This window comes from Aspergillus piperis (genome assembly GCF_003184755.1).
Source record: "Aspergillus piperis CBS 112811 unplaced genomic scaffold BO85scaffold_9, whole genome shotgun sequence".
NCBI classification, from domain to species: domain Eukaryota; kingdom Fungi; phylum Ascomycota; class Eurotiomycetes; order Eurotiales; family Aspergillaceae; genus Aspergillus; species Aspergillus piperis.
In genome coordinates, this window is record NW_020291599.1 from 502439 (window position 1) to 525397 (window position 22959).

At 51.1% G+C, this 22959-nt stretch overlaps 11 protein-coding genes across 11 annotated transcripts; 4 read left to right on the plus strand and 7 right to left on the minus strand.

Annotated features, from left to right (window-relative positions):
- Window positions 1-22: 22 nt before the first annotated feature.
- Window positions 23-3461, minus strand: BO85DRAFT_304400 (uncharacterized protein). The gene is made up of 4 exons (XM_025655360.1): window positions 3016-3461; window positions 2175-2959; window positions 1539-2124; window positions 23-1478 (listed from the first exon to the last, which is right to left on the minus strand). Exons 1-4 carry the CDS (start codon window positions 3347-3349, stop codon window positions 169-171), a joined length of 3015 nt encoding a protein of 1004 aa, XP_025515427.1. The 5' UTR covers window positions 3350-3461; the 3' UTR covers window positions 23-168.
- Window positions 3462-4150, minus strand: BO85DRAFT_304399 (uncharacterized protein). The gene has a single exon (XM_025655359.1). It carries the CDS (start codon window positions 4049-4051, stop codon window positions 3575-3577), a length of 477 nt encoding a protein of 158 aa, XP_025515428.1. The 5' UTR covers window positions 4052-4150; the 3' UTR covers window positions 3462-3574.
- A 555-nt stretch (window positions 4151-4705) lies between these two features.
- On the plus strand, window positions 4706-6540 carry cox15 (cytochrome c oxidase assembly protein cox15). Its single transcript, XM_025662301.1, has 2 exons — window positions 4706-5229; window positions 5290-6540. The coding sequence occupies exons 1-2, from the start codon at window positions 4826-4828 to the stop codon at window positions 6401-6403; spliced, it is 1518 nt and encodes a 505-aa protein (XP_025515429.1). The 5' UTR covers window positions 4706-4825; the 3' UTR covers window positions 6404-6540.
- Window positions 6541-6907: 367 nt separating this feature from the next.
- Window positions 6908-7698, minus strand: BO85DRAFT_514307 (uncharacterized protein; the record flags this gene model as incomplete). The annotated part of the gene is made up of 2 exons (XM_025664752.1): window positions 6908-7023; window positions 7077-7698. 2 exons carry the CDS (start codon window positions 7696-7698, stop codon window positions 6908-6910), a joined length of 738 nt encoding a protein of 245 aa, XP_025515430.1.
- Window positions 7699-9067: 1369 nt separating this feature from the next.
- BO85DRAFT_520246 (lysine--tRNA ligase KRS1) lies at window positions 9068-11384 on the minus strand. The gene is made up of 3 exons (XM_025665118.1): window positions 11027-11384; window positions 9335-10922; window positions 9068-9273 (listed from the first exon to the last, which is right to left on the minus strand). Exons 1-3 carry the CDS (start codon window positions 11240-11242, stop codon window positions 9263-9265), a joined length of 1815 nt encoding a protein of 604 aa, XP_025515431.1. The 5' UTR covers window positions 11243-11384; the 3' UTR covers window positions 9068-9262.
- A 470-nt stretch (window positions 11385-11854) lies between these two features.
- Window positions 11855-14385, minus strand: BO85DRAFT_438626 (putative dynamin GTPase; the record flags this gene model as incomplete). Its single annotated transcript, XM_025658681.1, has 3 exons — window positions 11855-12048; window positions 12105-12246; window positions 12298-14385. The coding sequence occupies 3 exons, from the start codon at window positions 14383-14385 to the stop codon at window positions 11855-11857; spliced, it is 2424 nt and encodes an 807-aa protein (XP_025515432.1).
- Window positions 14386-15174: 789 nt separating this feature from the next.
- On the plus strand, window positions 15175-15619 carry BO85DRAFT_304406 (uncharacterized protein). Its single transcript, XM_025655361.1, has one exon. The coding sequence runs from the start codon at window positions 15275-15277 to the stop codon at window positions 15518-15520; it is 246 nt and encodes an 81-aa protein (XP_025515433.1). The 5' UTR covers window positions 15175-15274; the 3' UTR covers window positions 15521-15619.
- BO85DRAFT_372240 (mannose-1-phosphate guanylyltransferase) lies at window positions 15558-17109 on the plus strand (the record flags this gene model as incomplete). The annotated part of the gene is made up of 4 exons (XM_025656033.1): window positions 15558-15617; window positions 15683-15739; window positions 15856-17025; window positions 17083-17109. 4 exons carry the CDS (start codon window positions 15558-15560, stop codon window positions 17107-17109), a joined length of 1314 nt encoding a protein of 437 aa, XP_025515434.1.
- A 261-nt stretch (window positions 17110-17370) lies between these two features.
- On the minus strand, window positions 17371-18720 carry BO85DRAFT_304471 (uncharacterized protein). The gene is made up of 2 exons (XM_025655362.1): window positions 18452-18720; window positions 17371-18384 (listed from the first exon to the last, which is right to left on the minus strand). The coding sequence occupies exons 1-2, from the start codon at window positions 18614-18616 to the stop codon at window positions 17677-17679; spliced, it is 873 nt and encodes a 290-aa protein (XP_025515435.1). The 5' UTR covers window positions 18617-18720; the 3' UTR covers window positions 17371-17676.
- Window positions 18721-20343: 1623 nt separating this feature from the next.
- BO85DRAFT_397622 (DNA-binding protein) lies at window positions 20344-21288 on the plus strand (the record flags this gene model as incomplete). Its single annotated transcript, XM_025657028.1, has 1 exon — window positions 20344-21288. Exon 1 carries the CDS (start codon window positions 20536-20538, stop codon window positions 21286-21288), a length of 753 nt encoding a protein of 250 aa, XP_025515436.1. The 5' UTR covers window positions 20344-20535.
- A 227-nt stretch (window positions 21289-21515) lies between these two features.
- BO85DRAFT_488247 (uncharacterized protein) lies at window positions 21516-22231 on the minus strand (the record flags this gene model as incomplete). Its single annotated transcript, XM_025663513.1, has 2 exons — window positions 21516-22120; window positions 22186-22231. The coding sequence occupies 2 exons, from the start codon at window positions 22229-22231 to the stop codon at window positions 21516-21518; spliced, it is 651 nt and encodes a 216-aa protein (XP_025515437.1).
- Between the last annotated feature and the right edge of the window lie 728 nt (window positions 22232-22959).

The following is a 22959-nucleotide window of genomic DNA, read 5'->3' on the forward strand; positions in this document are numbered from 1 at the left end:
TGGGTTGTGTACAGATTTGGTGGTTGTATAGATGATTGCTTGCTATTATGTTTGACAACGAGCGTATTGTCGGTAGTATGCGAAATATTGAAGATCTAGTAAGCATCTGTCAGACGTAGCATAGTTCTTGCGCGCAGCTGGCACAATAAAGTATGTCCCGTAATGGACCTAAGCAACCCGGTCTTCACGATAAGGAATAATCTTCACCGGAGCAATCAATCCGTAGTCTGCCTCATCCGGTGGGAACGGCATAACGGCAGCGGCAAGCTTCCCACTCGTCTCCAGTTCATCCCAGTATGTTCGCAGCACATTCCCCAGAGGGGTACTGACAACGACCTCCACCATGTTATGACCGCGTCGAAGGAAATGCCCAATATCCCACTTTGCCCAAGTGATTTCGCCCGGTGGCAGCACGTGTCCATTTATGGTGACACGTGCCGTGTGCGTAACGGGCCCGAGATCGATAATTGCTCCAGAGACCGTGCCATTTGTGGCCTGTGGAGGCCAGTCGAACATTGTCGAGTAGTACCCGATCCCAGAAACGTTGGTTAGAGACGCCGATACCTGGTTCCAGGGAAGTAGAGTCGGAAGATCAAACGTTTGATTCGTGCGCGTCGGTCCTAACTCGACGTTATAGAAGTCCGAAGGTGCGGTCCATGACTCGACTACCAGCGACCAGTTGCCAAGCGTAAATGTAGGCGTCAGCATCGGGGCTAGGGTCACGGACTTTCCGCTGGAAAGGTAGACTTCGCGAGACTCCTGATCAAAGGATCTAAGAACAGCGAGGGATGTCGTGTTCCCGGTTGCCCAAAGAACCCCATCTGTTATATTCTGTAGATGGAGATTTGGCTGGGCGTTCTGATGGAAGCCAATAATCACGGACTGATTTCCGGCTAGCGTAAGAGGAATTGTAACATGGGTCTCAGACTTCTGGTAGATAGACAAGGCGATAATATCGCCTGACCAGGCATCGTACAAGAAGGGTGTTCCCGTTGTCTCAAAAGATATACTTCCTGAAGAGATTCCACCTCCATATGGGACCCCGGCTGCATCATTGTAAACATAGACGTAGTCCGTAAGCGTCTTTGTATCATGCCTCCAGGTGGTGTACCAGGTTCTGTCCGCGCTCACAGATGTACGCGGCAGGATGTTGAGAGATTTGAGCGTTGCCGCCAGGTTCTCGTACGGCACAGTATGGACGTTATCCAAAAAAGTTAGGCTTTTAATCGTACTGACAGCTTGTCTCGCAGCTTTAGGATTGTACCCGCTGAAGTTCGATGGCAGTCCACCGGAGAAGATAATCGGGAGCTTGGAATAAGCATATTCAAGAAGTTTCGCAACTCCAGACGCTGTCAGAGTCTCGTTTGCTCGCACAACGAGGGCTTTGAATGCCTGCTGATTAGGCGCCAAAGTGCCGTTGTAGACAAACGCTCCGGGTAGCGCAAAGTTGTCGGGGCTTAGGTATTCATATGTGTAGCCTACGAACCAAATCTTAGTTAAGCATCACAAATCATCTGGTCCTAAGTGAAGCTGCTTACCTGTGCTCTGTAGATCAACAGGGCTGTAAGTAGTGGGAACAGTCTTGTATGTGGTAGACTTCGACCAAAAGGCAATGTCCACCTTAGGGATACCTGTTTGCTCTACGAACTGGTTTCGAGAGAGCCAGTCTAGAAAATCTCTATAATAGGCAAAAGCCGGCTGACGAGGACCATGCATCTCCGAGAACAAATACGAAAAGGTTGTAAAGCCCGGCCACGTTGTGTTTCCATAATTACCCGAGTTTGGGTAACCATGAAGCACGAACTGATTGACAGATCCGGCAAGAGAGCGTTTCAGGGTCCATAAAAGCTCAGGTATGGACTCCTGGTATACTTTTAACATCTCTGCACCAGCTTCACTGGAAATGATACGCTTCCCGGCAAGATGCGCGGGGCCAGCAAATTGCCTGTAGCTGTCGATGTTATCGCTAAAACCTAATGTCTCACACTCGGGACCGTTGACGTAGGGTACGTTGGCAAGCATGTCCATAGGCAGGTTGTACACTACCTGTGCCGAAAATTGAATGCCTAGGTCATTGCTCCATTGTGTCAAAGATGTGAGATACTCGGCGTTCAGTTCCGTGAGCTACACCAGTCAGCATCTGACCCCTTTCTACTATGAGAAGGGACACGAACTGTTTGCTGATAGTCCATTGTATGACTGGCACCTGCATCAAGCTCATCAGTAACATAGGTGATGTCTGGAGTAGACCCGCCGCCGGAACCGATCAGAATGGGAATAAATCTGTTGATACTGTAGCCTCGATTGGCTTTGAATACCTCTTGCAGGCGCGGGGTCCAGAATGTAGAGACGGTGTATTCTTGGCTGTCTTCCCAGAGGTAATTGCCCACTTCGCGAATCAGTGCGCCACTCTCGCTGTCCAGCAATGCCTGTCTCCAAAAGTCCACAACTGCTAACGCGCCCTGTGGAGAAAAATGATCGACAACCCATGACCCGTTCTGAGAGTAAGTCGTTATGGGCGATTGAGGGACAGCGGCCATAACATCAGCAGGACTCTGTACCTCACGATACTCAGAATGAACTAAGTAGTAAGCAAAGAGATACTGGCAACCTTCCGCAGTGTCGTTTGCTTTTACCTGAAGATGCCCGTTGGAGTTGACGAGAGGTGTGACGTCCAGTAGTGAGCTTTCCAGTAGTACTTTGTATGTATCATCATTTGAACCGGTCGAGCTGACTTGTGCGGTAACAGCTGCAATCAGAGGACCCGCGCCCCAACCAGGAATAATGCCGTCATAGCCCTTGTCGGGGGAAAATGTCAAGTTGAACCCAGCTAAGTCCCACAAAAGGCCATCATCATTGTAGGGCGACGGAACACCAGCACCTTGGTTTGGCCCAATGGCCAAGTCTACAAGTAAACCATATTCTTTTGCTGTTGTCAAGACAGTGTCGATCAGGTCCTCTAGTAAACATATCAGTATGCTCCTTGATGGAATCATGGGCTGCAGCAGGGCTTACTCCAAGCTGGACTTCCAAAACCGAATGTAGTCCAGTCCGACTGCAAGGGACATTGCAATAGTCCACCATTATTCAGCGAGTCTCCATACAGATAATAACCGAGTAGCTCAAGCCCACCGGCCCCTGCTTCACCCATAGCCTTCACATCCTCTGCTACCACGCTCAAGTTCACGGATGCATCATTCACCCAGTAGCGGAAGCGTGGTCTCACATTCGATGAGGGATTCTGAAAGCTGCCATAATCGAAGTCGGGTTCGACTTGGTCATTAGTCCCGACAGACCATACGGCCTGAGCAATAAGAGCAGTATTTATGAAAAGATACGGCAAATACATAGTCTTCGGTTTTGGTGATCTCAAACCGTCCCTGGTAAGGATGGCACGGCACCTGAAAAGTATACATCATACCACTAGTAGTATATATACCTTTGATAGACTGTCCGCACAGTGTGCTCTGCTGCATCTGATGAGGGGAAAACTGGCTCGGTGCAATGCTGAGCCGGAATTGAGGAGTCATTAGGAAGATCTTTGGATGATGACTTGCTCGGCAATGCATGGGGCTCAAGAGGGGATTGAACTGCAGTGTGATAGTGAAATCCTTTGCAAAGAGCTGAGTAATCCAGAAGCGTGACAGGTCTCACCATTTTCCACTGCCGTGTGCAAGAAATACAGGTCGGTCTTATTGTAGCCGATCACAGGAATTCGTATTCGTACACAGGATTTCGTATTCGTACAGAGTTTCTGAGATAGTAGATACCCTGCATTCGGCCCCACTAGTGCGGGGCCCCGAGCATTCCGACGGAAAAAGAGGAGGAAAATCTGGAGTCTAGGATGGCTTGATGCTGCAGGACCCCGCAGCGATAATATCACAGCTTCACAAATCATTTGCGGAGAGTCCGAAGCAAATGAGGGGGGCAGCTCTAGTGTATGCACCCTTGCGGTGATATTCAGCACCAGAGAATATCGGTCTCGCCTGTAACTGATACAACATGCCAAGTCAACGGTGATGCTTTTCCTCTTGACAAAGAAATGGCCCATTTGTATATGAGCCGCTTCAAATGCACGCAACAGTATTTTAAATACATGGGGAATAGCTATTCAGTTGAGTGGCTGTGCTTTTCAGGCGCTTTTTACCTGGTCCCTTGGACCTCGCTGTTTTGAAGGAGCCAGAGGTAAGACCTCAGCACCGCGTGGCATTTCAGATAGTCACAGACTATTTTCAGAGAGAAAAATCGGTTATAGCTTGCCAAGGTGTGGCTTCCAGGATTCGAAAGTGACTCGAAGTTCCTCGATGCATAAGTTCACCCAACAACTGTCTGTGACATTAAACGTGGTGGAGAAACACCGTGTTGAGAGCCTTAACGATCTAATATGCAGCGATCGAACGAAGTGTGGAATCTTCTCACACTCGTAGAGGAACTGTAATAACCGGTGATCATTCATCAAGGCTATGACTTTTCACACAGCTTGAAGCAAGGGGCCTTGACCATTCTGTATATCAAGTCAGATTGGCTGAGTGACTATACAACTTCAGTGTAAGCTAATTCGATAGAATGTTACACCGTTGAAACAGACAAAGGTGCTGAGTAGGGAAAGAGAGAGATGCTAGTACCAAGTGAGGTAGAATGTATAGAATAAGGTACTAGTACTTAGTGGTGTATGGGCTGATCGATCGGCAACAAATTGACGTGCTCTGATTGGTTGGCGAGGTCTCGGCCTTCGGGCTTCCGAACGCGAGACTCGCCGAGTTCCAACCAGAAATTCTGGCCTGGCAAGCCTTGGACAGCTTCATTCTCTCCTCATCCGCCCATCATGGCATCCTTCGGGCCTTCCGTGCCCTTGCTGCGAAGCTTGTCTCCCCGGCTGTCGAGGGAGCTCTTCACCTGCCGCCAATGTTTGATCCGTACCCAGAACTTCGCGACTAAGTCCGCCTTCCGCAGACAATTCTCCGCCTTGCCCTTCGCCCAGAACACCAACAGCAGAGCCAACTCTGCCCTGCAGTCCAGGGCCAGAAAGCTTTTTGCGTCCAGTCTGAGAAGAAACGTTTCCGGATCAGCAGCGCCGGAGGCAATTGCTGCCCAGGAAGGAGCCGCGAAAGCCAAGTCTAGCTTTCCGGATGTGAGCGACAAGAAAGTGGCCTACTGGCTGCTGGCCAGCGCGGCCAGTGTGTTTGGCATTGTCGTTTTTGGCGGCCTTACCAGACTGACTGAGTCAGGGTATGGTCTTTTCCTCCATTTGCTAAGTTGCAGACCAATGCTAACGCAGCCATCTTGTAGTCTGAGTATCACCGAATGGCGCCCTGTCACCGGATCCCTCCCCCCAATGAACGCTGAAGACTGGGAGTCGGAATTCTCCAAGTACCGTGCCTCTCCCGAATTTCAACTCCTGAACCCGCATATGACCCTCTCCGAATTCAAATCGATTTACTACATGGAATGGATCCACCGTCTTTGGGGCCGCTTTGTCGGCCTGTCGTTCGTGCTCCCGGCCGCATACTTCGTTGCCACGAAAAAGGTCAGCAAGCCCATGTCTCTGCGCCTCGCTGGTATTGCGGGCTTGATTGGCTTCCAAGGTTTCATCGGTTGGTGGATGGTCAAGTCTGGTTTGAAGGATGATCTGTTTGCTCCCGGTAGCCACCCTCGTGTCAGCCAGTACCGTCTGACGGCGCATCTGGGTGCAGCTTTCATCTGCTATACTGCTATGCTCTGGAACGGACTTGCCATTCTGCGCTCCCACCGTCTGCTCGCGGACCCGGAAGCTGGAATCAAGCTTCTGGACTCGCTTCGTGACCCTAAGCTCAAGATCTTCCGTCGCTCCGTTGCCGCTTTGGCTGCTTTGGTTTTCGTGACTGCCATGTCGGGTGCCCTGGTCGCTGGCCTGGATGCTGGTCTCATCTACAACGAGTTCCCGTTCATGGGTAATGGCCTGGCTCCTCCTAAGTCTGAACTGTTTGATGAACGCTACTCTCGCCACGAGGACCGGTCGGACCTCTGGTGGAGGAACATGCTGGAGAACCCTTCCCTGGTGCAATTGGACCACCGCACCCTGGCCATGACTACCTTTACGAGCATCATGGCTCTGTGGGCCTACACTCGCAGATCCCCCACCATGAAGCGCCTCTTGCCCCGTGCTGCGAAGAAGGGTGTCCACGGTGTGGTCGCTTTCGCCTGCATGCAGGTTGGTCTTGGTATCTCGACTCTTCTTTACCTTGTTCCCACGCCTTTGGCCTCTGCCCACCAGGCGGGCAGTCTGTTCCTTCTTACCTGGGTGCTTGTCTTGGGAAGCCGTGTCTGGCACCCGTCTAGGACGGCTAAGCTGCTTCAGATGGCAGCCAAGGCCCGTGGGCAGGCTCTCGCTAATGCCGCGGCCCATGCTCCCCGGAGAGTTTGAGGGTCGACCGTGGAATAGGACGAACAGGCAGGAGTTCTGGACTACATCTACATGTATTATACTGCCACGGAGTGGCCCTGTATGTCTACTAAAATCTCTACTTCACGTATTTGTATAATATGATCACGTACCACTGGATTTGCCTCTGGCGTATTAGCTCAATCTTGCCATGGTAGTACTCACAATCCAGATCCTGCTGGCATCAGGCAACAGACATCCTGGAGGACGGCGAAGGGATCGGTGCCTACCTTTTTCAAAAATGTTTTCCCTATGATGGAATCCAGCTCTCATCTCTCTCATCGGAATGTCTTTTCTGCCCGTCTGTCCCACACCCAGTGTGCAAGCATTTAAAAACAGAGAATATCCAACGATTTTCCAGAGAACTGAAGGGATGGTACCGTGTCACTATGACACATAATGAAGCCGAAGGGCATAAGTTCGTTGCAGGAGCAAAAGTCGAATAACAGCACATCAACAGATAGTTATCTGTTTGATATGGCACGCTCACTCCTCACTTGCCCTGTCTGTCTGTTGGGTTTCAAATTCTTCGCGGGCACGTTTCGCCAGGATGAGAAAGGGAGCACGTATAGTTCGTCTCTCTTCCTCAGTGGCAGGGGATTCTATGAGCTTTGTAAGAAGGAGTTCCGTTTCTAAGTTACGGTGATTCACCTACCACTTTCACTTCTGCGACTAGCAGAATCTTCGAGCCCCAAAGCATACAGCATCTCCGCACCTTCTGCTGTCTCAGGAGCTCGAGCATCATTCAATATTGCTTCCTCGGTGTTAGGAGAAGCTGCCGGGGACGGAGCAGCGGTAGCTTCAGGCGTTGGTGCTGGTGCTGGTGCTTGACAACGTTGGCGATTTCCCCGGCGGCCTCGTCGGTTTCTCCTCCCCCTCCCTCTATGCTGTTCTTCTTCCCTCCTTCTACTAGTATATATCCATCTCCTGGCACGACCCCTCCCTCTATTCATTGCCATCCATCCTCCTAGTCTCGCCACTCTCTGTTCATGATCAGCAGTCGCCTGGGCCATTAACTCAGTTACATTAACGGGTGAGAAATGCGTCCTGCCTTGGGCCCGATGGGTTAGGCGTCCACCAGTTTCGATGGTGCATGCACGACATTCTCGCCATCCACATGATCGACACTGCGACATGGCATTCTGCATGTTGAAGAGGTCGCATCTGTCGCAGACGTCCTCGTAGGCTTCTAAGTATCGGAACTCGGTGTGTACTTCGCGGGCTGGGCTCGCCTCTGCGGCGGTGTCGTTTGGAGGATTCGCGGATTGGGGCTCCATGGCGATACGAGTAATAAGACTAGATGTCTCACGTGTGTTACTAGTTGTAATGGCCGAAGTGTAATCGAGGTACAAGTTTGTAGATAATTCTCCGAAGTATATATACTTCTTTTCTGTCTTCTAGAACACTTGTCTTGGAATGAAAATGTGGAGACGTGAAGCTGTTGCGCAGGGAAATGCCGACGTGATGAAGTTATACTTTGGGAAGTTTGAGGGTTCTACGCACAGCATACCCCTTGGAGCTCGTAGTCTATTAATCATAATTGAAGGGAAATGAAGATTACGCTTATTAGGCTTGGAGGGATATTCCAACACCTACAATGTCTCATGAACTGGGAATAAACCACACAGCCCCTGCCAACCATTTGGGTTTTGAACATTGTCTATCAACTCTAACGGAACTTGACAGTTGTTCCACTACTTCATCAATAGTAATAATACTACCAATAACCTTCCATCTAGTAAGTCGGGGACCGGCAGGTAGATTTAGAAAGCCAGTAACCTTGAACGCATACACCGGCTTGTGAGAAAGATACTCGGCGAAAATAAACAGAAGTAGTGAGCTTAGTAAGAGAGAGGGTTTGCTATAGTTAGCTAAAAGGCAGTATATACAAACCAAGCATGATATCAAGTCTCTCTATCGTTCTCCATGGGAGTTTCCCACTGGATAACTCCGAATCATCGTCATCACTACAATTCCTCTACGGAAATTGCCCCATATAACATGCTTAAGTTTGTAACAGTGACATTACTTACGTGTACAGTCCCTTCTACATTACTTCTCCTGTTATGGAAGCAAATCTAAGATAGATCTGCCTAAGGCATCCATATAGAGGGAGGTAAAATGATGGAAGGCAATTACTCTTACCGCTTTATTGACCGCCAGCAGCGGCAGAACCTAGCGAACCTCGATCAAAAAACCTCGGATTTAGCGGGTTTTGGAAACATACAGTTTCCAAGTGCTCGCCTGAGATTCTGTTGAAATCCCGGTGCGGTGTGGCAGTATTTTGATGGCCTTGGGCAATACCGCTTTATAACGCCGTAGTGGGTGGGTCCTGGGTTTTCATGACTCGGGCGCTAAACCATATCCGGTACCCATGTCCTCCCGTCAACTCTACATCAACTTCGATATCTATCTAACCCATGGCGACGAAAGTCTGATGGTACAACAACCGAATGTCCTCCTACATCACCCCGCAACTAGTTTTCCAACCACACTTGAGCCCTTTTTGCATAGTAGACAAGATGGCCGAGGGGTAAGGCACCCTTATTCAGGGTCATCGGACTGCGGTCCCGAAAGGGGATCACACTCTTGTTCTGCCCGCGGCTGATTTTGACAAGTTATTCTCTTCTGTTTTACTGCCTTCATCGTGGGGGGCATTGTTACAATTTGTGGGGTAAATACTATAAGGGGGATAAGGTAAGTACATAAGAAGAGAGAAAAGGATATTTACTACATCCTGGCATCTATAATCATTTTATGCATTTCTTCATTGACATCCGAATACCATGCAACTAGTCATCAGAAAACACTAACATCTAATAATCAGTTCGTCACATTTATCTATTTGTGGGCTGTAATCGTTCGTTAGCTATTCGTTTCTTTTCTCAGGAGAGATCAGAATGGTGGACTCACCAATACCCTCCTCAGCCTGAGGCTCAATGCCAACCACCTCTGCGGCAGGCTTGGTATCATGTGCAGTCTTGTCCTCCTTCATGAAGGGGAAGGCCAGAACCTCCTTGATGCTGTAGTTGTCCGTCAAGAACATGACCAACCGGTCAATACCCATACCCCAACCACCAGTGGGCGGCAGGCCGTACTCCAAGCTGGTACAGAAGTTCTCGTCGATGATCTGTGCCTCGTCGTCACCCTGGTCCTTCTGGCGGGCCTGCTCCTCGAAACGCAGGCGCTGGTCGAACGGATCGTTCAACTCGGTGTAGGCGTTGACAATCTCCTTCTTGCAGACGAAGGCCTCGAAACGCTCGCACAGACCGACGTTCTTGCGGTGGTACTTGGCCAGAGGAGACATCATCTGGGGGTGGCCAGTGATGAAGGTGGGGTTGACGCAAGTCTCCTCGATGAACTCACCAACCAGCTTGTCGAGCATGCGGGCGTTGGTCATCGGGGGAGAGCACTCAACACCGGTCTTCTTAAGCACACGCTTGAGGAACTCGCCGGTCTCGGCAGTGTGGAGCTGGTCACCCGGAGGGAACTTCTCGCCAGTGGCCTCCTCAAGAGCGGGGATCATCTCCACGCGGCGCCAGGGGGCCTTCCAGTTCACGTTGTAGGTCTCGCCAGACTGAGTGTGGAAGGTGGTCTCGTAGCCACCGGTGATGTGCTTCACGAGACCGGAAACCAGCTCCTCGGTCAGGTTCATGACATCGTAAACATCGGCATAGGCCCAGTAGAACTCGCAGGTGGTGAATTCGGGGTTGTGGGTGAGGTCAATACCCTCGTTACGGAACTGACGACCAAGCTCGTACACACGCTCGAGACCACCGACGATCAGCATCTTCAGGTACAGCTCGGGAGCAACACGCATGAACAGGTTCATGTCGAGGTCGTTGTGGTGAGTAACGAAGGGCTTGGCGGTGGCACCACCAGCGATGGCGTTCATCATGGGGGTCTCAACTTCGACGAAGTCGCGGTTGTCGAAGAAGTTGCGGATGTAGCGCACGATCTTGGAACGAGTGACGAAGACGTTACGGGACTTGTCGTTCATGATCAAGTCCAGGTAGCGCTGGCGGAAGCGCTGCTCCTTGTCCTGCAGACCGAAGTGCTCGGACGGGATGGCGTGCAAGCAGGGAGAAAGAAGGACCACCTCCGTAGCGAAGATGGACAGCTCACCGTCGGCACGGTTCTTGGGGCTGGTACGACCGGGGAAACCGACAATACCGACAATGTCACCACGGCGGAGGTGCTCGTGCTGAGCCTCGAAAGGCACGTCGCTAGTGGCGTGCTGAGCCTGAGCGACGACCTGGACCTTGACGCCCTCAGCGCGGATATCGTAGAAGATCAGCTTGGCGCCGGAAGCACGCTTGGTGTAGATACGACCGGCGATGCGGACGGCGACCTCAGGCTTCTGCTCGCCCTTGGCGAGACCCTCGTAATCGGTGAGGTACTTGCGCAGATCATCGGTGACCTGGAACTTGTGGGGGTAGGGGTCGGGGTTCTTGGTCTCGCGCAGCTTGTTGATTCTCTTGCTGCGGATCTCGAAGTATTGCTGTACAGAAATGAGCGGGGATGTTAGCAGAGATGCGACAATGGATCCCCCGACAGCACACAAAGAAGCGCCCCCCAGCGACGAATGGGCGAAAAATGACTCACGTTAGGGGTGAGGTTGGCCTCCTCATCCTCGGCGGAGGTCTTCTTCTCGGCCTTGGGAGGAGCAGCGGCCTCCTTCTCCTTCTTCTTAGCCTCCTTCTCACGGTTCTTCTGGCGTCTCTTCAACTCGGACTTGGAGACCTTTTCGCCGGTCACCTCATCGAGGAGGAGGTTGGCCATGGAGGCCTCGGCCTCCTTAACAGCGTTGTTATCAGCCATGGTGATGGACGGGGGTAATTGCTCAGTCTCAATCACCGTGGGAACAAGACGATGAGAAGGGAAAGAAAGGTAAGTGGAGGGATCGATCGATGACACACAAGATGGTGGGCTGAAGTCGGAGGGAGCGAGAATTTTGGGCGGGAGTCGCCGCCCGCGATCCTCATTGGGCACCGCGAGGGGCAGCTTCCCCCCCGCCCAGCCAATCCTTAAGTAATCGTCTGTTCTTTGGACTCGGCCTCCTGTTTATCACCATTGCGGAAATCTAGCAAAAAGTACCGAGTATCCCCATTGATTTGCATTCTAGAGCTATTAATCCTTCTAACTGACATCTCTCCTTTTCCATTGGTTACACGCTGCCATACACCATTCGAGTCTATCGCAAGCAGGGTTTAGGGCTTAGGGCACCAAAGTGGGGTTCCCTACCCCGCCTCGATGCTTGCGGTCAATCCATCCATCATCCATCCCCATTCCAGCTTCAACTGCATACTTTTCCAACATGGCCACTCGTAAAATCCGGTCACCAGCCTAACACATGTAATCGCCAAAGTAGATTCTGTTGTAGCCACGCACTGTGGACAGGAAGAGGCTCACACAACGCTCGCCAAGCCGCAATTAAGTGGTCCAATCGTCAGGAGGCTGTGACTTAATCCTCACATTCTCGAATGGGTCTTCCTGGTCATCCTCCTTCCTCGCTAGGTTTAGCCACTCCTGGGCCTTATCAATTCGCTCCTTTTCTCTGAGAAGGAATTGACGGCGTCTCTGGCGGTCCGGGTCCTCCTCCATCAGCTCAAGACATCGTTCCAATGCTGAAGGCAAGGAATTGTCTTAGTATCTAATTCCTGATAAAATGGGTGAAACATACCGTTTTCATCCAAGATGCAAAGCTCTCTTTCGATCTCCTTGATGAGGTCATCACGACATTTTGCGAACAATTTAGTGTGCACGCTCTGGCAAATTGAATCAATGAACCGCGAACTCGCCAAGTCGTAGTACCCGCGACTTGTCTAGCCAGGGCAGTTAGGTCTTACTCAAATTTTGGCACGAGATCGACTTACCGCCATCATGGTCAGCTCCTGCGAGAACTGGTCGCGCCCCAGCTCGGCATCTGTAAGCTTTCTGAGCTCAGCTTCACGTCGGGCGTCTCCTCTAGGGTACTTTCCCTGAGCATCAAGGTAGGACCCAGCACGAGCAAAACGCCGCCTCTCCGCAAGAAAGCTGTAAGCAGACTTGATTGACTGGTCCAATGCCGAAAGTGCCATTGTAAATGGTTTGTTATACTCAATGCTGAAGTTTTCCTGCGCATGCTCGAAATGAGCAGCTCGTAGCTTATACAAAAAGCTCTCAATGATTCGCTTGAGTTCTCGATAGAGACCCGTCTGATGATATTGCAGAAAGACTTCATTTAGCTGCTTGTGCAGCATCTCCCGGACAAGGCGATAGGTGGCAATCAGGAACACTGACAGGGGGTCGTACCAGTGCTTCACGCTCATCTGGTTCATGATCTCAATGGCTTTCGGGTCCGTCTGATCCGGCAGTCCAGCTCGATACGAATCCTCGTTTATTTCGCGAATCATCTCCCATGTAAACGTCAGGGCCGGAGCGTTGAATTTGGCGAAATGGTCTGTCCAGTACAATCCATTTCTGGTCCCGGTTGTAGCTGGATTTGGCTGTTGTCTCGCTTCTGGTACGCTTGAGATATTTCCAGGCTCCCCTGGTGACTTGCGTTTGACTGGCTGCGGGACCGTTGTCATCTCACAGTCTGAATCGCTCCCCTCTGCATCGCGGTCCGTCGGGCCAGGGAACTTATCACTTGGAGAGAGCATTCTCACAGTGGGCCGAGTCGTAATCAGGGCTCGTTTGAAATCCATGGCAATATGCGACCATAACTTCGGCATGGGGTAAGTTGCTGACCCACCATCAATATGAGCGCGAATTTGCTCCTTCAGCTGGTTTAACTTTCCACAAATAATATATGGTACATTCGCAGAGGGCGGGTCTGGGAGAGTCCGGAGCTCATCCTCAATTCTCTCTGCTTTGGCATTAATCTCCTTAATAAAATCCGGTAGGCATCCTTGAATCTGCTCAAGAAGCAGCGAGGAGAGTGTCGCCTGTAAATTTCGGGTCCCGAACTTGTCTCGATAAAGAGCCAGATCAGTGGCCCAGGGCTCTCCCGCGAAGAAGGCTTCTTCCTCTTCTCGAGCGACGGAGTGCTCGACCGCGGGGTCGGGATTGTTACGAACAACAAAGTACCCGTGGCCAAGCGAGAACTTGTCTCCTTCGAGTATTTCAATCCATTGAGCATAAGATTCTCCTGTCTGAATGCGATCGGGCTTTGTCAGAACACCCATTGCCCTTGCGTTCGCTCCAGAGGTGGTTTGCACGATCCTTGCAGCGCTTGAATTTGTGGCATCATTCGTCATTGGCAACGTCAGCAAGACAATACAGTGCTTCTGCAAAATGTAGTGCTTGACAAGGTTCTCGACCAGATGAACAAGATAGCGTTCTCCTTCCTGTTCGGCTTGGCTGATGACACCGGGCAAGTCATAGAATGACAAGTTAGGAAATCCCGGTGCAGAAATATCCAAGCGCACGACGTTGGGTGAGAATTTTACTTGACAGTAATCAGGATCTGTTTCACTATTTTGCCCGGGCAAGTACTCGCTGGAAGGTCTGCCTGGGTTCAAAATGGCGAGCTGCGCCCATCTAATCACTTCGACGAGGTCGGGCTTGTCTGTCAGTGTTGTGAAAAGCTCATCTTCTTGTTGTTCTTGCTCCAGCCAAGGTCCGAGGGGCTGGGACTTCTTCGAAAATTTACAGCCCTTCTTAGAGGCATCATACATGTACTTCCGCGACAAGAAGACCTTGCAAGTCCAGGGCTGATCAGGTTCCCCTTCACAGAGATTGATCTCCATTGGACATCTGGTGCATGTCCCCGCGCTTCGTGGCACCTTGATCTCGCTCATTCCCTCGATCAAAGAGCTCTTACCGGCACTCTGGTCACCAATGACGCAGATTTTGGGTAGCACAATCATCTTGTCCTCAATTCCGAGGTGGCGTAGGTCCTGGATCTTCCGAACAAGCTCCTTCATGTCGCTGGCAATCAGATCTATGGAGTCCACATTGGGGGCTTCGGGAGGAGCCATCTTGCTAGCCTGGGAGATAGCTAAGAACTTAGATGTAAGTGATGGTTAAAAGTTGAATCGGTCAGTAATACTCACTGGGAGATATACTCTCTCGTTCAGCCGTCTGATTGCTGAATGGGGTTCGTCGTATCTCCAGGGTGAGTAATGACATAAACGGTCCGTAGGGGCCTAGGAGTTTAGAGACTTGATGAGATCGAAAGAACGTGAGTGAGGTGAGAAACAGAGAGTTACAAAGAGACGAGAAGAATCTCAGACTAATGGAGAAAAGTGTGCTATTGAAAGCCTGACTGTGTGATAGAAGTACAGAAGTTTCCAACAGACAAAGTTCAGTTGAGAAGAAAGAAGAGATTTGACGTTGGGAGGGGAGTGTTATGAAGCACTTTTTCCCAGTGAATGGTAGGGGGCAAAGGAAGGTTTTGAGTCCAAGCGAGAACTAGAGATGCAGGCCATGATCAATTTACCAACCAAAATATAGAGTGAATGGATGTGTAAACACGGCAAAAATAGAGTGAGATCTATAGAAAGATTGTGCCAGAGAGGTCAATTTAACATCTGCAGGAACCCTGACAGCAGCATGAAACGAAGCCAAATCGGGAAGATTGCTGTGTTGTCGGACATGATTGGAGGACTGGGTTAGTATCGAGAAGCAGCCACTGTTTGAAAGAAGTATGTGATGATGTCGCAGCTGAAAGTGAGTTGATCTATCCATTTTCCATGAATTACGCTCCCAACCCAGTAAGCTATAAGTTAGATTATAGTACTCCGTACACCGTAGTACCAAAGGTGAGGAAGTAAGTAGATAGATGGAGAGATGGCCCCGAGAAAAGTGGAAACCCCAGGCTGAAAGCGGTGGAGAGGAGTCAGCCAGTCAGGTGCCGCCGGCCAACCAATGGCACCTGAATCCATTAATTCAGTCCCGTGTCACTCTCTCAGGCTCTCTCTTTCTCCTGACCTGTTCCGGAGAGCGCTAAGACTTAAGGAGAGCTGGCGGTGGGCCTGGACAACAACTTACTGCTCGCTCCCCCTCGGTCTTGTCTTGCGTCTTTTCCCCTCGTTCCTTTTCCCAAAATTCTTTACAGATTTCAATCTATCAATTTGTCTGTGCTCGAGATTTGGCCTCACTTTTCATTCCTGAACACCAACCCCCCACTTATATACCCCCCACCTTTCCAATGCTTCAAGTTCCAGTGCGGGAGCACACCAACGTGGCCTCCACCAAGGCTGTGATCTTGGTATGTGACGCTAGTGACTTCTGCCTCCTATATCAATCTCGCTGACGGAAGTTTTCCTTACTTAGGTCGGAGGTCCGTCTAGAGGAACGCGCTTCAGGCCTCTGTCCCTTGACATGCCCAAGGTTGGTTGCCCCTCTCTGCCTTAGCTATCCCGCAATCCATGAACCCCTCCGCACCAACCCTCGATTTCGTCACCCGCAAGCTTGTCGCCGCTACTCACACTTGGATTTCTTGTTAGCCCCTCTTTGAAGTCGCCGGTCATCCTATTATCCACCATTGCCTGAAAGCTCTCGCCAAGATCCCCGATATTCGTGAGGTCATCCTCGTCGGCTACTACGATGAAACCGTCTTCCGCGACTTCATTAAGGACTCCGCCAAGGAGTTCCCTCAGTTCAAGATGCAATACTTGCGTGAATACACGGCTCTGGGCACCGCTGGCGGTCTCTACCATTTCCGCGATGCCATCTTGAAGGGCAAGCCCGAACGTATCTTCGTCCTCAACGCGGACGTCTGCTGCTCCTTCCCCCTTGGCGAGATGCTCAAGCTGTTCGAGGAGAAGGATGCGGAGGCCGTCATCCTTGGAACAAGAGTCAACAACGATGCCGCCACCAACTTCGGTTGCATTGTTTCCGATTCCCATACCAGGCGGGTTCTGCACTACGTTGAGAAGCCTGAGTCGCACATTTCCAACCTCATCAACTGCGGTGTCTACCTCTTCGCCACCGAGTGCATTTTCCCCTCCATCCGCAGTGCTATCAAGCGCCGTACCACCCGCCCTCGCCTGCTGTCATACCCTTCGTCCGAGAACTTGGAGTCCTCTTTCATCGCAGCGGAGGACGAGGCAGAGAAGAGCGAAGTCCTTCGTCTGGAACAGGATATCCTCTCCGATCTGGCCGACAGCAACCGTTTCTTCGTCCACGAGACGAAAGATTTCTGGCGCCAGATCAAGACGGCCGGTTCCGCCGTGCCCGCCAACGCACTTTACCTCCAGAAGGCCTTCCAGGCCGGATCTGACGAACTGACCCCTCCTTCCGCTGCCATCGTGCCCCCAGTCTACATCCACCCCTCCGCAACAGTGGACCCGACAGCGAAGTTGGGTCCCAATGTTTCCATTGGACCCCGTGTGGTCGTGGGCGCAGGCGCTCGTATCAAGGACTCGATCGTGTTGGAAGACGCCGAAATCAAGCACGATGCATGCGTGATGCACTCGATCATCGGCTGGAGCAGCCGCGTTGGTGCCTGGGCCCGTGTTGAGGGTACCCCGATCCCCACAGGCAGCCACTCGACCAGCATTGTCAAGCACGGCATCAAGGTTCAAAGCATCACCATCCTGGGCAAGGAGTGTGCCGTGGGTGACGAGGTACGGGTACAGAACTGTGTGTGCCTGCCATTTAAGGAATTGAAGCGCGTATGTAACCCCATCCATCCACATCATCTCGAAACATAAGGCTAACAATACTCTCAGGACGTCGCCAACGAGGTTATCATGTAAAAGGACCATGTGACGTTTTTTTTGGATGTGACATGCATATTCTATGATATCTGTTCTCTTTTCCTCTATCCTTGGTCCCTTTGACCATTCTGGCTACGCCCTTGTTGGCGGTCGGATTGCCGAAACTACGTGCTTAGATCTAGCTCCAACCTAGAAACGGACCATGAATGAATGAATCATGTGTCCGTGGACATCTCCCAAATAATATGCTAATATCTGTTCATAAGCTGGATTATCGTCCAAGTACTTGCTATAAGGCATTCAGGTATCTAATACTAGGCTATCCAAGTCATATAACAACCAGATCAAATGGCATTATCGCTGAAGACAAATAAAAGAAGAGTAAAAAGTTCCTGCATTACGCCCGCCAGCATATGAACCTATTCAAAAGTCAAGGAACTATACCCATTTTACAATGCAAGATCGTAACACATCAGTTCAGTTTGAAAAGCCAAGATAAGCTGACTTGGCTCTCACGCAGAGACAACACGCAGATGATTGTCCCAGGGGGGTCGCGTGACCGTTCTGCATTCGTGGAACGCGTACACCCACCCCCTACACGATCATTTACCGATACGCAGCCGGATCATAACTCGTCTGCTCCGTTGGCTGACTATAACCCGCAGTACCCCCGTAAGCACTAAACCTCACTCTTGGCTTCCGACGTCCCTGCACCGGAGCCGCATCGGAGTACTCCTCCGCCTCATCGGCATGGTGCTGCTCCAACGAGCCAGCCCCATACGCAGGAGGGGGCGGCATCCGCTGGCTGGGATGGTACAACGGCTCCGGGGCGTGCTGGTACAGGGGTTCTTGTTGGGGGTGATTGGCGTAATAGGGGTGATCGGCCTCATCGGGCGGGTAGGGACCAACGCCGCCGGACATAATGCTGCTGTCGCGGTTGTGCATCTTGTAGTCGTTGAGAGCGGTGCTACTAGCCATGGGGTCGTATTGGCCCAGGCGGGTTTGGCGGCGGTAGACGATGACGTCCAGAGCGGCGGCGGCGATGTGGGAGGTCGCGGCGACGATAGTGAAGGTGAAGAGGGCCTTGTAGATTCTGCAGACGCTGATGCCGGTGGAGGTGCCCCAGTAGGTTGTGTTGCAGGTCGTTAGGATGGTGTGGGACATGCTCCAGCTTAGGAGGCCGAGGGCGATAAGCCAGAGGATGAGGACGATGCTGTTGGTGACGAGGTTGAGGCGCGGAGAGAGGCCATAGCAGCAGTGGGTTAGGGTGGTGAGGATATAGTTCAGGAGGGAGAAAACGGTGGCTATGAGGAGCTGATGAGTTGAGATGAAGTGTTAGTGGAGTGTATAACACAGATGGTGGGTAATGTGGTTGCCTTACGATTAGGAAAGCCCACGGGAGCTTGTAGTTGTTGCTATGCAGTTGGTTGATAAAAACGGCCAAGATAATGCCCACAATGAAGGTGGAAATCAGGCCGAACAAGCGAATGGTATGGAATGGAATCGGGGGGTATTGGGAGGGCTTGACTGATGCTCTGGACCGCATGTTGGCGATGCGCTGGGATGAAGGTTATCCCAATCGCGGCGGGTGTGGGTGTGGGGTGGAATGAGATCGAGAATCCAAGTCGTCGATAAGGAATTGAGATGTCGATCCGCTGCGGAATGATTGCAGCGCGATAGATGTTAAGATATTCTCATGTACCAAATGGATGGAGGAAGGAAGGAAGAGAAACAGAAAGTAAGGGAAGTGAGAGATGACAACAAACAGGAGAAAAGTCAAAAGGCAAACGGACGAGAGTTGCCATGCAAAGAGCAAAGCCTCGCTGTGGTGGACGATCGCGACTCCACTGCGGGTGTTGCTAAAGAAAGAAGCGGTTCGGGGGAGGATGACGCCGCTGCTGATGAATCTGCCCCGGTAACTGTGCGTGGCTCGCGGTTGGCGTCTCACCTGTGGGCCAGTGTGAAGTTTAACTTGTTCTCCAGCCTCCCCCAGGCCACCCGGTTAATTTAACGTGGTAGTGATGCTGATGCTGATGCTGATGCTCCTTTTAATGATTGTTAGCCTGGTATGAGTTTATTTTGGTGGTTGTGGAGGACAGTTTGACACGTGCCTGACATCTGCCTAATTGGTCCATGGATCCACTCAGGAACCAGTGGGCATCTTCACTACTACTATTACTATTTACTACACCATGTTATCTATGAATACACCATGCGTGATCTTGAGTTCACTTATTCATGAAAGCAGAACGCTAGAGCTTGATAGATACATGCTGTTTTGCTTTTTAACTCATCGATGAATCATTCAGTGTGCTTCATAGTTACTAGTTTGGGATAACAATACTAATGAGAAGCTCTCCACATCAGGCTGTCAACGGTAGCTCCCAAATTTATCGAAAGAGCTGTTGACGCTCTAATCTAGCTGCTTCCTGTCATTCTTTCTAGGTACTCCCCCACAATACACACCTGCAGGATGCCGCCACTTCACAACATCGTGGATACAGCATTCGTATCGATCTGAAGTACTCTGCAATGGTTGTTTCTATGCATACGGTGTTGTGTCAACTCCATTCTGTCTTGTCAGGTCCTGGACATATTGAGCAATATCAGAACACTAGGACACGTTGCGCTTCCACGGTGCGAAGACGTGTCGAAGTTTAGGGCGAGCCAATGGAGGCAGTCCCTACACTGAACTTGTTGAACTGCTAGCCATCCGAGGATGCAGTCTGGCGTTTGTGGAAAATTTCTGGGGCGATTTTCAAGGTCGAAATGTATCTGACATTCTGGTAGACTCGTGGGTTTCCTCAAGTTGTTCAAGAGCTATTCTTTTGAGTCCAGAGTGACAGAGACGGCCTGGAGCTTGCCCTTGAAACTGGACGGCCTTCTACGTTTTTGCCCAAACTCCCGTCTCTCGCTGTTATACACCCGGGACGGTCCTTTTGGATAAAGTATATACTACTAGATTATGAGGTTCAAGCACGCGTCCAACAGCGCAAGGAATACAATCTTGGCCCTGTCTTGTGACACAATCGTGGCATCCTCTCTCAACCGTCCGGTTTCGATTGGTCCACTATACTATTGGGGTATGTGGAAGTTACGATTTATGCCGGCTATATCATCATGCAATCATTAGGCGCTTTGCGCGGATCTGGCATTGGGAAGCAAAGAAACAATAAGACGGGCTTTATAGCAGCTGCAGGTGAAGTGGAGGGTGCATGTGATGATCTCATCTGGCACCAGAATGGTCCGTGCATCGGTAGTGCCATGCTTGACCGCCTGTTCGCCGGTCGGCGCCAACCGATGCAGTAAACATGTCCTTACTTTCTATAATTCACTCTTCGTCTCCTCGTTTTCAGAACACTACCCTCACAAGCATGGAGTGTCTTCGTTAACCTCAACCATTCTGGGTCTATCCCACCAACACCAATCATCTCTAATACTCATTCGGCTTCTCGTGATAGACAGATGAAGATGCCGCCGCCCCGCCGCAAGAAGCCCCTTTCGCTAAGGATTCGACAATGGATTCATCGGCTTCGCACATGGCGCTCGCCGTTAAACCTACGCGGCAGCCTGACAAGACTACGGGCATTTGAGAGACACCCGGTCTGGGCTCTGGTACGCCTTTTTATCCCGTTCCCTTCGTGGAAATTCCCCGTGTCCGACGTTATGCCGGCGGCGGAAATGATCGGAAACGAAGAATTGCTTCTTCTTCGCCACGACAATATGATCGACCTGGAGAGCATACCGATTTGGCGCGTTCGCGATACCCCCTTGAGATGTTTGTATAGAATGTACGAAGCTATGGCATCTGGTGTATACGAGGTTTTAGGCACCGAAACTGAATACTTTTGGTATCAGAAGGGGTGGTCATTACAGTCGATCAGCGACCCCAGGGACGAAGATCCCGTGCGCTATGCCATCATCGCATGTCTCGTTGAGGAACTTGTCGTTGCGTTTAATTGGCGTCTAAGTCTAGGAATGCGTCGGAACCGCAAGCACATCATCCGAAAGACGGAAGACGACCCGTGGCCCCCGTATACACCGCTGATAGGTCCTGCATGGACGGGCTCTGTTCCGGCGCTCTCGGCCAGCGACTTGGACGGCCTACCCGGACGTTACATATTGGAAGGAAAACTCGTCTTAGAGGACGGCGGATTGAATAAAATCTTTGCGCGCCGCAACATCATTACGAATGTTGGCTGGCTTTATACGATCTGAACCGCAAGCCCTACGCTACCACGTTTTTTGTCTCAAAAGTAAGGGGACCATCCGCTTCACCATCTGGCGGTGTGCACGTAACTCCTTGCCAAGTACAGTTGAGAGTTCATAGCGAGCCCATTGCGCAACCCGACTGTCGGCGACAGCCCCTCAGACTACTTGGACCTGAATCATCCCGCACTTGGAGCAATTAAACCAAGTCCCTCCTGCAAGGGACTGAGATGGCTTCAGAGAAACACATCCTCGCCATAGGTTGCCTTGTAAGCAGCAGCCACACAGTTCATGGTCTCGACGTCTGGCATGACATCAAAGCCATTCTTGTTCAGCGTGCGACAGTACTCCTTATCCAGCTTACCCCCCTTCCTCTCTTTCATGAACTTGAGCATTGCAACAGCATCGGCCAGATCAAGCTCCGCTTTGCGCCCCCTCTCCGCGCAGTAGATGCGGCGCAACTTCCGCTCCAGCGCCCATTCCACAGGTGCTGCAAATACGAGCAGGGTGCCACTGGCCCAGAGGACAATGTTTTGCTTGATGGCGTCCTCCATCAGGATCTTCCGCGTCTTCTCTGTAACGAACACTCCCACATCTTCGTTGGCCCAGTCCTCCATGTAGTGAGCCTCGTTGGCGACTTCCCGGATGGACTTTTGCAACGGAACCTTGATATCCTCGTCGTTGGCCCACTCCGGGTCAAGCAGGAAGTCCATGTCCGTAGTTGTCTTTCTGTTCTTCAGGTACATCACAGAAAAAAAGCCCCCTGCCACGATCATCCGGATGGGAGCGAAGGCCATGATCATGGGATCCGTGCCGAGTTTGGCATCCAACAATCTCAACGCTAGGGAGCGCGTTATGGATTAGAAACTTCCGTTAGCCCCTGAGGTAGCACCGCGAAGAACTTACCTTTATGAAAGTCCTCCATGTCCAAATACACCTTGCGCTTTGTCATGGTTGCGCGCAGAACGGTGCTAGGACCGTTTTCTTTGGACTTGGGAGGGCAGCCGTGGTGCAATGCATGAACGGGGGGGGATGTTTGTGGTTGTCCTTTGACGGAGAACCTTGGGCGGGTTTGGGGGGGTCCCGCACCGAGATTCTGGGGTCAAAGCTGGAGGAGGGAGGGGGGAGGATCTCTTCCCTTTTAAATAAAAAAAATACTGGAACTGGCACACGGGCCGGGTTGCTTATGTCAGGTTCGTCAGGGTTGAAGTGAAGCTGGGCTTGAATGGCATTCACGATGTTGCCCTATCTCTCGCCAGGTCCCATATTGGGCTGTCTCCTGCATTTGCCTCGCATTAGTTGACACTTGTCGACTGCTTGCTCGAAGGTCGCTCGAGGACCCCGCCAAGCTGGTGAGGCGTCGAATTCCACATACCGCATCTAGACCGATCTGCGTCGGATACGTGGGTGATGCTGGATCACTGTGTATAATTCTGAACTTTTTTTTGGCTATATATCACTTGTATAGTCCAGGTTAGCGTGGGTTGCTACGCTGTACATTATAGAATATCCATCAATGTATTATAGAACGTGTACAACAAAATTGTGGATGTCTTGGTCGTGGATGAGTCCAATCCCCTCAATGCTTAACATAGACCTGGAATAAAATATTTATAATTTTCTTATCATATAGCCTACAAGCCAATATAGTAGTTATTAGTCCAAATTCATAGCGGTCAG

Coding starts and splice junctions, on each gene's coding strand:
- BO85DRAFT_304400 (XM_025655360.1), bottom strand. CDS start 3,349: ATGTATTTGCCGTATCTTTTCATAAATACTGCTCTTATTGCTCAGGCC. Junction 2,125..2,174: donor CAATGGACTATCAGCAAACA/GTTCGTGTCCCT, acceptor TGACTGGTGTAG/CTCACGGAACTGAACGCCGA. Junction 1,479..1,538: donor TGTTGATCTACAGAGCACAG/GTAAGCAGCTTC, acceptor TTTGGTTCGTAG/GCTACACATATGAATACCTA.
- BO85DRAFT_304399 (XM_025655359.1), bottom strand. CDS start 4,051: ATGGGCCATTTCTTTGTCAAGAGGAAAAGCATCACCGTTGACTTGGCA.
- BO85DRAFT_304471 (XM_025655362.1), bottom strand. CDS start 18,616: ATGCGGTCCAGAGCATCAGTCAAGCCCTCCCAATACCCCCCGATTCCA. Junction 18,385..18,451: donor TCCCGTGGGCTTTCCTAATC/GTAAGGCAACCA, acceptor TCAACTCATCAG/CTCCTCATAGCCACCGTTTT.
- BO85DRAFT_304406 (XM_025655361.1), top strand. CDS start 15,275: ATGGCACCTGAATCCATTAATTCAGTCCCGTGTCACTCTCTCAGGCTC.
- cox15 (XM_025662301.1), top strand. CDS start 4,826: ATGGCATCCTTCGGGCCTTCCGTGCCCTTGCTGCGAAGCTTGTCTCCC. Junction 5,230..5,289: donor ACCAGACTGACTGAGTCAGG/GTATGGTCTTTT, acceptor GCCATCTTGTAG/TCTGAGTATCACCGAATGGC.
- BO85DRAFT_520246 (XM_025665118.1), bottom strand. CDS start 11,242: ATGGCTGATAACAACGCTGTTAAGGAGGCCGAGGCCTCCATGGCCAAC. Junction 10,923..11,026: donor AGGCCAACCTCACCCCTAAC/GTGAGTCATTTT, acceptor ATTTCTGTACAG/CAATACTTCGAGATCCGCAG.